Source organism: Leuresthes tenuis, unplaced genomic scaffold (genome assembly GCF_036924035.1).
Source record: "Leuresthes tenuis unplaced genomic scaffold, fLeuTen1.0.hap1 SCAF_9, whole genome shotgun sequence".
Classification (NCBI taxonomy): domain Eukaryota; kingdom Metazoa; phylum Chordata; class Actinopteri; order Atheriniformes; family Atherinopsidae; genus Leuresthes; species Leuresthes tenuis.
This window is the reverse complement of record NW_027325363.1, coordinates 8,185,057-8,199,102: the sequence shown is the minus strand read 5'-3', so window position 1 is coordinate 8,199,102 and position 14,046 is coordinate 8,185,057. Positions and strand designations below refer to the sequence as shown.

The following is a 14,046-nucleotide window of genomic DNA, read 5'->3' as shown; positions in this document are numbered from 1 at the left end:
ACTGGGAGGAGCCTCGTAGTGAGAATCTGACCTTTTCAAGTTGCAAGGAATCTCCTTGCAGAGTTGCAAAGGCTACAGTCTGCTTCTTTGTTGCAAAGAGGTTAGTGTCAGGATGGAATGCCGAGAATGGCTGATAAATCATTGGGAGGGATGACTTTGCTTTTGTATCAGAACCACTCTTCCAACTTTTTTTTTTATATTTAGCTTATTTGTTACAATATTGGTGGTGGTTTGGGCATGTAGTTAGGATGTCTCCTGGTCACTGGGAGGAGGCCCCAGGGCAGACCCAAGACTCGTTGGGATTATATGTCCCTTCTGGCCTGGGAACACCTGGGGATCCCCCAGGAGCAGCCTGAGAGTGTCTCTTAGTTGTTTGTCTCTCTTTCAAACAAATAAATGGAGTATTTAAAATCATTCTAGATGCTTTTTTTCATGAAAAACTCACTCAGACAAGAGGCAAACACTATATGACACACAACCAACACAACCATAGCATAGATTCTCAATGTGTGGCCAGCGGGCCCATGACAGCATTTTGTAAGATTTAATGAAACCTGTGAACGCGCTGTGAATATGACCACAAAGCTGAGGCCATATTTACCAATTAAAACAACTAGAAATGATTCCATACTCCAACATGGTGGTGGTAAAGGTCACATTTTCTATGTTGTTTTTCAAAGTCTGGCCTGCTGATGCACATATACATAATTTGCCTTTGCTAATCTCTTCAAACTGGCCCCGTTCATCAGGGTGGTTTTGTTTTAAGTATTGGATTAGGTTTGCTGATTGTACTTGGGCATATTTTGGTCTGCCATGTATTAAAATTCTGAGGAGCTTTCATTCCAGCAACATATTCAGCATAGAATCATGTTCATGAGAAGGTGATTTGCCCGTCCTCTGTAATGGCCTTTTGCTTAACTTATTATTTTCTTGTCATTTGCTGATCAGTAAGTGCATTTCTGCATTTCAGCCATCCAGAAATGCAGGAAGGGAAGTGAAGATGATTTCTAGTGTGTACAGATGTCTCTGAGTAGTGATCCAACTAGGCAACAAGGATTGCTGTATAATTGCTGACAGGTGAAATGTGGAATCTGAACTGAGAAAGTGTGACTTCGGGTTACGAAAAGCTCCTTCTAACATCACTAGATCTTTTAGTTTTCACGGGGAGGAGGGTCAGATAATTCCAAAAGGTTTGTGGCTGCATTTTGCAAATGTTAGCCACCAAATAAACAGATCAAACATAATTGATTTATTGATTTGAGCATACAAGACAACATTTGTACCTTTCTCTCACAGGGCTATGTGATGGAAGTATTACTCACACTGGAATCTGTGGTGGATAACTTGGCTGAATGTCTCAAAAACAATGATCTCATGGCTATCTTGACAAGGTTTGTATATAAACCAGATGTATCTGTTTTTTTAAAGTACCTGCACAATACATTCACATAAAATCAAAATGGAATTTCTTAGAGGAAGCATAAACATTTGGAAACTTACAATAATCTTTGTCTCATTTCTTGAGAATTCTTTTGGCGTCTTATCTTAAATGATTGTGCTCTGACGGTAATAGACGGCAACATTTTGAAGGCAAAAGAGATGAAAACTGCTAAGCTGATAAGGCATTTGATCATACAGTCACACATATCATGTGTTAAAGCTCAAACTGACTTTGATTTTTGTTTTTTAAATTACAGAGCATCATCTCCAGATTTTATCACTAGTTTCAAGCAGCTGTCCAACAGAAAGAGCACAGGACAGCTCAATCTTAGAAGAGAAGAGAGAAGCAGGCATCAGAGGAGCAGTTCAGTTCCCAAAAAGTTTGGAGAGGCTGACAGGTTTTCTGATCCCCCTCGAAGTGCCACACTGGATCGTATACAAGCATGTGAACAGCAGGCTTTGTTAGCAAAGATCCGCAGCTCATCTTCATCTAAAGATAATGTCACTGACCCAACGAGCATCAACCACCCCAGCAACCTGCTGGCCACCATTTTCTGGGTGGCAGTCTCACTAATGGAGTCTGACTTTGAATTTGAGTATCAGATGTCTTTAAGACTGTTGAATAAGCTGCTGGCCAACATGTCGCTGGACAAACAGGAAAACAGAGAGAAGCTGGAAAAGCTGCAGAGCCAACTGAAATGGAGCAGCTTCACTGGGCTTCAGCAGCTGCTGTTAAAGGGTTTCACCTCAATGTCCACCACTGACCTCACACTCCAGCTCCTTTGCCAACTCACACCTGTGTCACGTGTGCCTGTAGTGGACACATCTCAAGCCATAGGTACAGTGGATGAATTCAGTTAATGTTGATGATATTTCATAAAGAATTTTTCTAAACAATAAAACTGTAATTTATGCAACTGTACATGCATGGCAACTTAATTTCCACTAAAATAATTCAAGGAAAATATTGAGGAAATGTGTCTGTTTCATCTATCAGGTTTTCCCTTGAATGTTCTCTGCCTACTTCCACATCTTGTGCAGAACTTTGATGCACCATCGCAGTTTTGTCAAGATGTTGCTGAGAGGATAGCCCAGGTTTGGCTACATTGATATTTCACCTCTCATTTTCATTAGTTGTTCTGTATATTATAGATTAATACAGTTTTCTTTCTAGGTATGCCTTGAGGAGAAGAATGCCAAGCTCTCCAACCTTGCTCATGTTATGACTTTGTATAAAACACACTCTTACACACGAGATTGCTTCTCTTGGGTCAACGTGGTGTGTCGATATCTCCATGAAGCATTCTCGGACATTACCCTGAGCCTAGTCACTTATATGGCAGAGGTACTGAGGCAACTGGTACATCTTTTGTCAGTCATAGTGCATATGAGAGGCCATATAAACTGACTGTCGTTTGATTGTTCTAACAGCTGTTGGAGAAGGGTCTCCCCAGTATGCAGCAGACACTTTTACAAATCATCTACAGCCTCCTGAGTCACATGGACCTGAGTGGAATTCAAGCCAAACCCTTCAACGTGGAGGTGCTCAAGACAATTGAGAAGTTTGTTCAAGTGAGTTCAAACCTTAACAACATAATACAGAGTTAACAGATATTTTTAGAAAATGTATGTGATAGCTAACTGAGTTATAGATTAAAAGGACTGAAAGCAATTAGCCAACTTACACAAGGTGGAATAAGTGGAAATCTTTAGCTAAATGGCCCTAAATGAGAGTTTCTGTTCCCTCTGTAAGTGCTCATGAGAAAAAGAAGGGAAAAAAAGACACTTGTGTCAGTACAGTAAATTTGTAGACACACCCAGACTATAAACAGTCTGCCTCAGGCCAGGCCTCTGCTTATTCTCATAATGTATCCCTTTTCCTCTAGCCCCTCTTGTGCCATAAATAGAACCACATAATAAACTCCTAAAAAGACATGTGTGGTTGTTTTTTTCTTTTTTTTACTTGTGTTTGTTTTAGTCTGCAGGTAATTGTATATGTATATGTCTATGTTCACTGCAGACTGTCTATTGGAGGGAAGCTCTGAATATCCTGAAGCTGGTGGTTTCTCGATCAGCCAGCTTGGTGCAGCCCTCTCTCGCACAGAGTGACCTCTCCTATGAGGACATCAGCCGTATCTGGGACCGTTCCTCTAAGGCCTTGCCTGGGAAAACGCTGGATTTTCACTTTGACATATCTGAAGTAAGAGACTCTTTTTCTTACTTTCTTTTTATACGTCCCTCTAGCTTATGTCTTCTGTGTTTGGCCCTGTATTTTCCAGGGTGTGGTGCTTGTTAAAGCTGTTTGGAAAGGAAATTTCTCTTCCACTTCCTTATTGGTGACTTTTCTTTTTGGACCAAACCCTTTGAGATTAGCTTTAAAGCTCAAAAAGTAAACACAATTAGCCAAGAAGAACAGAGCTGGAAAGTGATGTGAAAGATACTGTACAAGCAGCGCAACATGTGTGTGGGAACTGAACAGGGAGCTATTTGTGTACTTCATGAATTGCAGGAAATGATGTCAGCTTTTTGCTGCTGTTCTTTGTATGTGAGTCAGTGAGCTCTAGTGGATTGTCAGTAGTGTACGTTGGCTGTCCTCACTTAAAAAAGATACTGGACTTACCGTTGATATTTCTTGGAGTACTTAGTTATTTTTAGACCGAGGAATATAAAAGAGTTTGAACATTTATTTTTCCTTAGATACTTTACATATTTTGAGTGCCAAATTGAATAAAAGATTAAAACACAACTGCTGATCAAAAGATCAATGCTGACTTATCTTGGAGCAGTGATCACTTTACAGTCGTTCAGTGACTCCGGACAAAGCAGGAGCTGCCGTGGAGCTTGGATTATGGACTGATTAAAGAGAAGGACCTTCTTCTCTTCATACTTTTTTAGACTCGTGACAGTTTTTGTCATGTCTGCACATGTTTAATTTTAGACACCGGTTATTGGTCGGCGTTATGATGATCTTCAGCGCTCCCCGGGTCACGATGTGAAGAGTATTACCACAGCAGTGACCCGCAGCACATCTTCTACGTCCTCTGGATCCACCTCCAACAACGTCCTGGTGCCAGTCAGCTGGAAGAGGCCTCAGTCTTCCCAGGTTGGAAGTTCACCCATTCCCTTGTAGGATAACATTCAAAATAAGATGTATTTGTTTTTGATAATACTCATACCTATCAGGAAAAACCCATCACGAATTGTGTTTGGTGCCTATTTATTATACTGGAATAACACTTAAATGTCTTTGTATCTGGATAAGTTAAAAGGTATGTCCATGACAGATGTAAATATGTGCAAAATTTACTGGAATGTCAGACAAACTCAAAGAGTCATAGTTGTCATTATTCAGATTCAGACACATGTTAACACCTATGTTGTGCTTTGAATGAACTTGAAGTGTTTAAAATATTTCTGTCTGCCTTCTGCAGAAGAGAACACGGGAAAAACTGGTGAATGTATTGTCTCTGTGTGGGCAAGAAGTGGGCCTCACAAAAAATCCTTCGGTAAGATAAATGTTGCTTTTGCATTCATTTCAACATGCCGGACAACTTCGGCATTCAAAATTAATCTTTCAACTTAACCTTTCACCTTTTTTTCTATGTGTAGGTGATCTTCTCTAGTTGTGGAGACTTGGACCTGATGGAGCATCAGCCGAGCCTTGTGTCGTCTGATGAGGGGACCCGGGAGCTCGACAACATGGACGACACCACCTCAGAGCAACAGTTCAGAGTCTTTAGAGACTTTGACTTCTTGGATGTTGAGCTTGAAGATGGAGAGGTACATTTTCTTACACGTGTGATCTCATCAACAAACAAACAGCAGTGAGAAAGAAGCTGCAGAGTACTTACTGCTGAACAGCATTTTTGTACTGTGGTGGGCCTACTTGCTCAGTGTAATGGGATTTCTGTCTCTTTTTTTCTGTCTATGCTATCTAGGAGCTACAGGTAAGTTTAGACATGTTGCATTTTCATTTGCTGTGCTCTCTAAATATATGTTATATATATTTTATAAAGAGTGCCAGATGCGTGTGCATGCTGTGCAATTACAAATCTGATCCTGACATGTTGCTGAGTGACAAATGAGATATTCACTCCAAGTTTTGGAAACACTGTGTGTTAAGCTTATTTTTAACTTCCATCACAGTGTTATAGTCACAACATCTTTTTACACTCACTAGTGGAAAACATTTATTATTGAGCATCTTTTGCCAGGATAAATTATTTTTTTGCTGATACATATTTATAACTTTAATTGCTTGCTAATATGATATTTTGAATTTTTTATAGTTTCTAGTTTTATAATTGTTATAGAAACGTTAATAGTTAGAATAGAATAGGTTAAAGATAATTGTAATTATAGATGCTAATATCATATAATATGTGTAAAATTGAAGAAAATGCTAAAAAAAATTACTTTCAACAAATATGTCAGCCGTCAGAGGTTGGTAATTGTGCTTGTGAGTGCAGATTCTGTTCTCTACTAAGAACAAGTCCTAAATAGAAGTGAAAAAAACATTGGTATATGACAAAATCTTTGTGAAAACAAAGAGTGTTTTAAGAAGACATTTCTTTGGTTGGTCAATAAGTCTTATTGTCCAAACGTAACTGAGCAAGCCAAAGTCAAAGCCTTAACTTTTTTATCATTTCTTGGTTTTCCTCAGCAGAGAAAGTCTCCCTTATTTGACTTGTTAATAAGGAGCTTTCGTGGAAGGTGGAAACTGGCTGACATTTTCAGAGTCATGTCAAACTAAGTCAAGTTAATCTGCATCTTAAACAGTAGACAAGACAATCAGGTCCTGAGGACTATTGCCTCTAAATCTTCAGCAGTCTGGTGAGGGGGCTCTCATTTTCACACGCAGTTCAGGTATTTTTGTTATTGCTCATAATATCTTCAAGCCACATTACTGGTTCCCTCTCACAGCTATGAGGGGAATAACTCCCAGAGAATACCCCCCTCTACCTTGAACTTGCACTGCATGTTTGTGTTGATATGCAGTACTTTGTGTGTGTATGTGTCTGGGTTTGCACGTATTTGTATTAGAAATGGCACTGTGCTTACATCTTGGTACTTTGCAAATCTGGACCTTTCACTGTTGCAGGGGGAGACTATGGATAATTTTAACTGGGGTGTTCGTCGCCACTCTGTGGATAGTCTGGACCAAAGTGACCTGCAGCCACTTGAGGAGAGTCAGCTGTCCAGCAGTATGCCCAGCCTCAGCAAGATCACCCATGAAGACTCAGATGAGTCATCTGAGGAAGATTCCCTCACAGCCAGTCAGATACTCTCCCATTCCCAGCTTGTAAGTTTATCTAATTTTGCATCAGTTCTTTATGTCGGAATAAAATGAAACCCCAGCTGTTGAAGCTTAATAATTTTTTTTCACTTGAGTTGCTTTTCTAGATTGCTAAAGCTCTGTGAAAACAGTAAAATTCTATTTATCTATTGGTGTTTTTTTTGAGACAATAAAAAATGGCTTTCAAACTTTGTGTAATCTTTACTCGTGTTGCATTATCGCTGTTAAGTCATGACAAAAAGTGGTCCTCAAACAATGTTAGCTAAAGTTTGAGGGGAATGTGTTGGCAGATGGATGGACCATATGTCCACAGCAGCTGTCATTCCACTCCTGTCTTGTCTCTGACATGTCAGGCATTCTACCTTTGTCAGCACTGCAGGAGTGTTGAGCATTTAGCAGTTTAATCCAATATTCTTTAACAAGTCAAAACATTTGTCTTTTCTATTTTTCAGATTGTCAACCTCTCTCCAACAGCAGATAGTAGTATGGACTCCTCCTCTGCCTTTTTTGATACAACTTCAGCAGATTCAACTCCTCTTAGCACCAAAAATCCCAGTTTCGAGGTCCAGCTGCCAGAAGACTCGAAGCAGCGGGTGAATAAGGGCTTCAGAGTGTCTGAGATTCTGGGAAATACTAATTCCTATCGCAATTCCATACTGGAATTCTTTACTAATTTTGCCAAATAAGAGCTATTCTGTTGCATATTTTCTTATATGTAATGTCTTGGATGTTAAATGTGCTTCCAGTTTAGTGTATGTTGAATAATTTTGTTCTTACTTCTCTGACTTTTCTACATTTCTTCTCTTCAGAGTAGAGCATGAAATTATATATGAGTAATTGCATGCAAAAGGAGAATGACCTAAAACGTGCAAGTAGAAAATCTATAATAATTTGGGCTATGGGCTTGTTTGTGCTTTACTTTAATAGTGGCAGAGTTCGTTTGGGGACTTGAAGGGGTCTTAATCAGCCCTTGGGGAAAAAAAAAGTTTCTTTCTTCCTGTATTTGTTTAAGGCAATGTGTATACCTATATCTTCTGTGTGGGTGCCTCTAAGCAACAACTAAAACTTTTAGCATGTGAGGGTCAAGAAAGGTTTACACATTGTCTGTCCCAAACCAAGAGTCTCCACAGCCACACTGCTGGCTGAGTTAAAGTATTTCTTGAATAATTGGCTCAATTTACGCACACTAAATTTACCAATTAAAAGAAAACACCACGAGGAGTGCCCATAGGGTCCCAGAGAAAGGTTAGTGTATCTGTTTTATCAACAAAATCATCTGTTTGATAACGAAGAATAACAAAGGGAATAATGCATATATTTCATGCATGTTGGCTCAGCATTTTGTTTATGATTCTAGTTCATTTTACCATTTGCTGAGGATGCCTTTTTTTTTTCTTTCAGCGTGAGGATTCACAAGAAGATGAAGACACAAATGTCAACGAGGATGACATCTCCCTCTCCATCACCGAGCTGCCTCCTGAGTATGACGGTGATGACAGTTTGACAATGGACATGGTTTACAGTGACTACAAAGGAGAGCTGGACCTCGACAGCTGCTTGCCACGGTACCCATTCACAACTTCCATCCACTCGAAATACAATCACATAAAAGTTTGTCTTAACAAGTATTCATGTCAATTCAGGCTTGCTGAGGAAGAGAAGGATGACATGCTTGAGTTACGCTCTTCACCACCACCATCACCCTTCTTCTCTGCCATCATCGCAGCTTTCCAACCAGCTGTATGCGATGATGCTGAGGAGGCCTGGCGAACACACATCAACCAGCTTGTGTCTGACTCAGATGGATCCTGTGCGGTCTACACTTTTCAAGTGTTTTCTTCACTTTTTCAGGTATTATAGCACGATTATTTCTGCATTTACGTTGTGTTTGCAAGCAGTTTGCAAAAGATACATTGATTGAGAAGAAAGCTTTAGAGACTAGATGGAGAAATGATTGCATTCCAGAACATTTGTACTTGTTAAACTATTTCAGAAGTTTGGTCAGGTTTCATGTAGACTGAAACCCGACAAAACCCTCCAGGTTTTACGTACGTATAGACTGAAAGATGATCCACATCTCTATCAGCCGGTTTTAATCAGAGTTATTTTTGAGAGATGGAAGTAACAAGAATAACTATCAAGAATCGAGTTTGTGCAAAATCCACACGAATATGAAAAATTAAGAATTTTAAATGAATCTTGAATAAAAATTGACTTATGAATTATCAAGTGATTTGATCCATTTTAAGTCAAAATGATGAAAGAAGTCATAATATGGGGAAAATGCAGCCATGTTACAATTTTTCCTTTCTTATATTCATCGTTGATGTGATAAGTCAATACTGCATTTCTCACTTTGTGTTTTTAACTTTGCAAACAATTCATGTACATTTTCAGCACCTCCACTGTCAACGGTTCATTTTTGTTTCTTTCAAGCGACTTTATTTTCAAGCTGTCATTCTGAGACTGGTGGTAGAAACACGTCTCACATCTTTCTATGAAAGTCCTGCCCACAAGATTCAGCTCAACAGCAAAAGTTTTGGATTTATGAGCTAAACTTTTGGAGTCTCAGATGAACATTTTGAAATACATTTTCATATCAAACGTGTTTTCTTTACAGTGAATCATTTTTTTGACTGTAGTGCCTTGAGATTTGTTATCAAATATTTTCTTTGATTGTAAATGCAGTCTGTTAAAATGCAAAATAAAGACACTTAAATAACTCTAAAGCTATGCAGCCAGCCTACTAACAGTGTGCCTGTGGTGAAACTAAGTAATGAAGCTAAAAGGTTAACAGGATTAGTTATCTGGCTGATCAACCTTTAGAGAAGAGGTCTGTTGATTGCAAATAGAGGACAATTGTCACAGTTTATGTTTTGATAACCATGTTTTCAGGTCATTTGTTATGTTTTCTGTCATGTTCTTGTCATGTTTCTCCCCTGCCATCAGCTTCACTCGTGTCACCTGCTTCATTGTCATCAGCTGCACTCATTCAGTAATCACTCCCTCCTCAGTATTTAGTTTCCTGGTTTACTCATGTTCATTGCAGAATCCTCACTAACCCTTCATGTTATGTCACAAAAAGATAAGGCTGGTTTCCTGCCTCATAGCCATAGTCCTCGCTCATAGTTGTTTATTTCATGGTCTTGTCTCGTTTTCATAGCCTTGTTTTGTTCATTGTTTTTACACAGTTAAGAATTTCTGATTATCCGGCTCAGCCGTGCTATTTGTTCTTGCGTCCTGTTTTTTTAATAAACCTTTTTGAGTTTTGAAAAGAACTGCATCTGGGTCCTACCTCACCATCTTTCCTGACAACAATTCATCGATGCTGACAGTTTGAAAATATACTTGTCAAGACATGGGGTGGGGAGGAGGACCTAGATGCAAACTTAAAGCAAAACTTGATTTATTAACAAAAACGAGAACATAGAGCCAGATACCAAAAATCTAAAACTGTGGAATAACAAAACAAGACTATGACAATGACTGTGGTAAGTTAACAAAAACCAGACCTGACAAGACTAGCGCAAACGTGATCTTTGATCATGGGATGGGAGGTGAGGATTCTGCAATGAGACTGCAGTTGTGAACAAAAACAGGTGACTTAAGTGAACCTAACGTGACAAAGGAAAAAAACATGACCAGAAATTAACCTAAATCCTGAAAATAAGACAAGGCAAAACAAAACTCAAAATGTAATGTGACAATACTGAAATTAGTTAGCCAGATTTTGTTCACTCACTGACCAAAGCTGACAGATTTAATTTATGTTCAATTGTAATAAAGAGCAGCATAAATACCTTACATGACATGGTGATTTTGACCCAGCATGTTTCTTGGTTTGCAGAGTATCCAGACCAAATTTTGTTTCTTCACCTGTGATGCTGTGAGTTACCTTGGTGATGGCTTGAGAGGATTAGGATCAAAGTTTCTGATGTCCTCGCAGATGCTGACATCATGCTCAGACTGCCCAACTCTATTTATTGATGCTGATACTGTAAGTCACAGGAAACTTTGTGCTTTCTAATGCTTCAGTTTTTAACATGCCATTTTGGTGATAATTGAAAAAAATCTACAACCAAACTGTTTCTGCAGATAATGTCTTATGGACTCCTGGAAAAAATTAAATTCAGCGTGTTAGAACTTCAAGAGTACCTTGACACTTACAACAACAGAAAGGAAGCAGCTGTCACTGTAAGGAGATAAGATATTGTTTTTACCCAATAGGATGTCACGTGCACGTTATTGCTTTGTCATACAAGGTGTAGTCATGCTGTCTCTGTTCACAGTGGTTGAACAGCTGCAAGGCCACATTTCCCAGGAGTCCTGGAGGCACAGTTGTAACATGTCAACCAATGGAGCAAGAGGAGAAGGTAAAAAAAAAATGTTTTTCAACCGTCGTTTCAGTTGAAGGATAATGTTAAGAACCGATTTAATCAGTTCTTTGGTGTAGCTGATGCATTTTGGCATTGTCAAAGCAAATTATTGTTAAATCAATATGTGTTAGAAAAACCACTGAAAAACTAAGGATCCCACTTCCTCTGATCTTTCGTACCATACTTTCTGCGTTACGGTTACTATGTGATACTGTAGCTCTGTGAGTGTTACCTCTTATTTTCTCTGTTTCTGTCAATATTATGTTGGCGCATGTCAGATTGATTATCTTGTCTTCTGTAGTGCATTGTGATTACTTTCAGTTCTGTTCAGCATGGAAACAAGTTTGTCGCAATAAATCCAGCTGTAAACAATTACACTCACTTCATAGCTGAGGAAACTTAACAGCAGAAATATTCTGCTGTTAAAGAATATTTAACTAGCAGAGGCATTTCTAATAAAGTGAGTGCATTGGTGCAAATTCATTTTTAATTTGCTTGGCTTGTTTCTTTTGACTTTTGGATTAATTCATAGTACCTGACAGCTCCTTTTTAAGTTGTAATGTAAACATACATCAAACCTCACTTCCTTCCTTCTCTGCATGTCAGTTAGATAACCTGCTCCTACATTTTTCATCCACTTCTTAATGTAAATCATGAGTAATTGCATGTTCTTGATTGATTCTCTGTTTCCTTTACTTCTTGTCTGCCTTGTAACATGTTTGCTTGGTAGCAAATGGAATCTCTGGCTGTAAGTTTGATATGGCTTGTTTCATTTCTTCTTTCACTAAAAGGCAACTTTAGAATTATTTCATAGTTATAAAATGTATCTTTTTAATACATTTTTATCTAAATCATTACTTCATACATCATTAATAATGGTGATTTGTTAGCTTGTGATTGACCAAATGCTTAACTCAGAAATCTTTGCTCTTACCTCTAGCAACTGGAGCTTTGTCAAAGACTCTACAAACTTCACTTTCAGTTGTTGCTGCTTTTTCAGTCCTACTGTAAGCTGATTGAACAGGTCCACACGATAAGCTCCATTCCAGAGGTAGATCTAACTGCATTTTATTGTTTCTTATTTTTGAAGCTAAGACACCCCATGTCTAATATGTGTCCATCTGTGATTAATTTTAACCTCTTTCAACCTTCAGCTCACAAATATGTCCAGAGAGCTAAATGAGTTGAAGAGCAACCTGAGGGTAGCAGCAGCCTCAGTGACAAATGATGAGGTTGCTTCCCGTGAGAGTTCCTGCTCTGAGTCCATCTTCAACTCCTCTGAGGCTGCGGTGCAGGCCATCCTAGAGGGTCTAAAGAATAATGAGTTTCCAACAGCCATTCGCTACATTCGTCAGTGCAGGTCTAAAAAGAAAAGCATTTCTTTCCATATTCATTATGTTGATAAATATCACCCTTAGTCTGCTATTTCTAATTCTGTTTTTTTTTCTTTTGCAGAACAACATGGCCTAATGACATCTTTGGCAGCCACTCTGAAGATGAGGTTCAAACACTGTTGAACATATACTTTAGGCATCAAACTTTGGGTCAGACAGGAACATTTGCACTGGTGGGCTCAAAGCAGGACCTCACAGAAATCTCTGCCAAGCTGATGGAACTTAATGGAGAGACTCGGGACATGATCCGACAAGCCCAGGGATACAGAGCTATCACAGCTTTTCTTCCAGACTCCAAGGTTTCAGGCTCAACTCTCTGAGGGTCTGTCAGAGTGTGACACTTAACTGCACAGCACCTTATGTCTCTTTCTGTCTGGAGCAGCTGCTATCATTTCAGTTATTAATAAGAACTCTGTGCTCTTCTGGGAATAACTTTTTTTTTTTTTTTTTCTCAGCATACATCTGAATGTCGTAAACTCAGATCTTGAGATGTGCAGCAGTACTGTGGTTCTTACACAGATCAGTGACTTTACTGTTATAACAAAGTTAGTATTTTCTTGCACTAATAACAAAAACCGCCACAAAGCAGCCACTTGCTACTGAGGTCAACAACTGTCCCATTTAACAAAAAACATACCAAAGCTAAGTCATTCTATTTTAGTTGTATTGTTTAATTGTCAAGGGAAAATGTGCAATCCTTCAATGAAGTGAAAGATCTTTTCTGGCTCCTGAAAGAATGTATTTGCATATCATGACATTGAAAAACACTGTTCGTATAGAAAAAGGGAGGCGTCATTTCTTGGTTAAAGGATTGGGTTGTTTGTGTGTTTGTGCGTAGGTGTCAGGGTGTTTTGAGTGTGCTTGAATGTGTGAATTTAGGTCTGACCATCATAGATTGAACTTTTGATTCTGATTTGTACAAGTGGTCAATGTTCAACTCTGACATGCTGCAAATCTACTGTAATGTCTCAAACCTACATGCTGCTGTGTGGGTTGTTACTTATGACATCTTCCTGTACCTTTTAACTGTGCAGCTTTTTTGCAAATTGGTAAATTATTTATATTTTAAGCAAGAGAAAAATATACTTTTTTCAGACTAGATTTATAGAAAACAAAGATTATTTCATCTGTTAAACTTGCCAAGCTTGCAAATTCTATGTACTATAAAATAAATAGAAACGTTTGTGAACAAATATAGAAACTATTTAACTGATTCATTGTACATAATGAAATGGGGGCTTTGCTTAGACTCATAAGACTGTATTTTTATGAAGTTAAACTTTGTGCTGCATGCAAAATGAGTATTTACATATTTGTAAAGCCTCAACAAGAGCAAGCATAGCTTCTCACCTTGTAAATACTTCTGCCTTGGCAATGTATTTTAGTGTTCTGTAAACTTATGTAACAATAAAACTGACATTTGTTAACTGATGGTTCATCTTGATTTTTTATTTTTTTTGCAACTCAAATAATAATTTTTCACTAATTTTGTAATCACCCAGTTTTGCGCCAAAAACCGTCCCCATATACTACATTCTTT

General features: G+C 38.5%; 1 protein-coding gene across 11 annotated transcripts in view; it reads left to right on the top strand.

The window, feature by feature from the left end:
* The window catches only part of frya (furry homolog a (Drosophila)), a 49,474-nt gene extending 35,541 nt beyond the window's left edge, over window positions 1-13,933 (top strand). For 7 of the 11 annotated variants that reach the window (XM_072392157.1, XM_072392153.1, XM_072392151.1 and 4 more), the window contains 18 exons: window positions 1,297-1,391; window positions 1,698-2,278; window positions 2,438-2,535; window positions 2,615-2,785; window positions 2,872-3,012; window positions 3,461-3,640; window positions 4,379-4,543; window positions 4,872-4,946; window positions 5,050-5,220; window positions 6,542-6,742; window positions 7,189-7,329; window positions 8,138-8,587; window positions 10,584-10,733; window positions 10,832-10,930; window positions 11,026-11,109; window positions 12,053-12,163; window positions 12,267-12,472; window positions 12,568-13,933. In XM_072392157.1, the coding sequence (XP_072248258.1) occupies window positions 1,297-1,391; window positions 1,698-2,278; window positions 2,438-2,535; window positions 2,615-2,785; window positions 2,872-3,012; window positions 3,461-3,640; window positions 4,379-4,543; window positions 4,872-4,946; window positions 5,050-5,220; window positions 6,542-6,742; window positions 7,189-7,329; window positions 8,138-8,587; window positions 10,584-10,733; window positions 10,832-10,930; window positions 11,026-11,109; window positions 12,053-12,163; window positions 12,267-12,472; window positions 12,568-12,826 (3,378 nt within the window). In that variant the 3' untranslated portion in view covers window positions 12,827-13,933. Of the gene's footprint in view, window positions 1-1,296; window positions 1,392-1,697; window positions 2,279-2,437; window positions 2,536-2,614; window positions 2,786-2,871; window positions 3,013-3,460; window positions 3,641-4,378; window positions 4,544-4,871; window positions 4,947-5,049; window positions 5,221-6,541; window positions 6,743-7,188; window positions 7,982-8,137; window positions 8,588-10,583; window positions 10,734-10,831; window positions 10,931-11,025; window positions 11,110-12,052; window positions 12,164-12,266; window positions 12,473-12,567 lie in introns of those variants that run through there. The other 4 variants (XM_072392158.1, XM_072392152.1, XM_072392159.1 and 1 more) reach the window with 2 other exon arrangements.
* The last annotated feature ends 113 nt before the right edge of the window (window positions 13,934-14,046 follow it).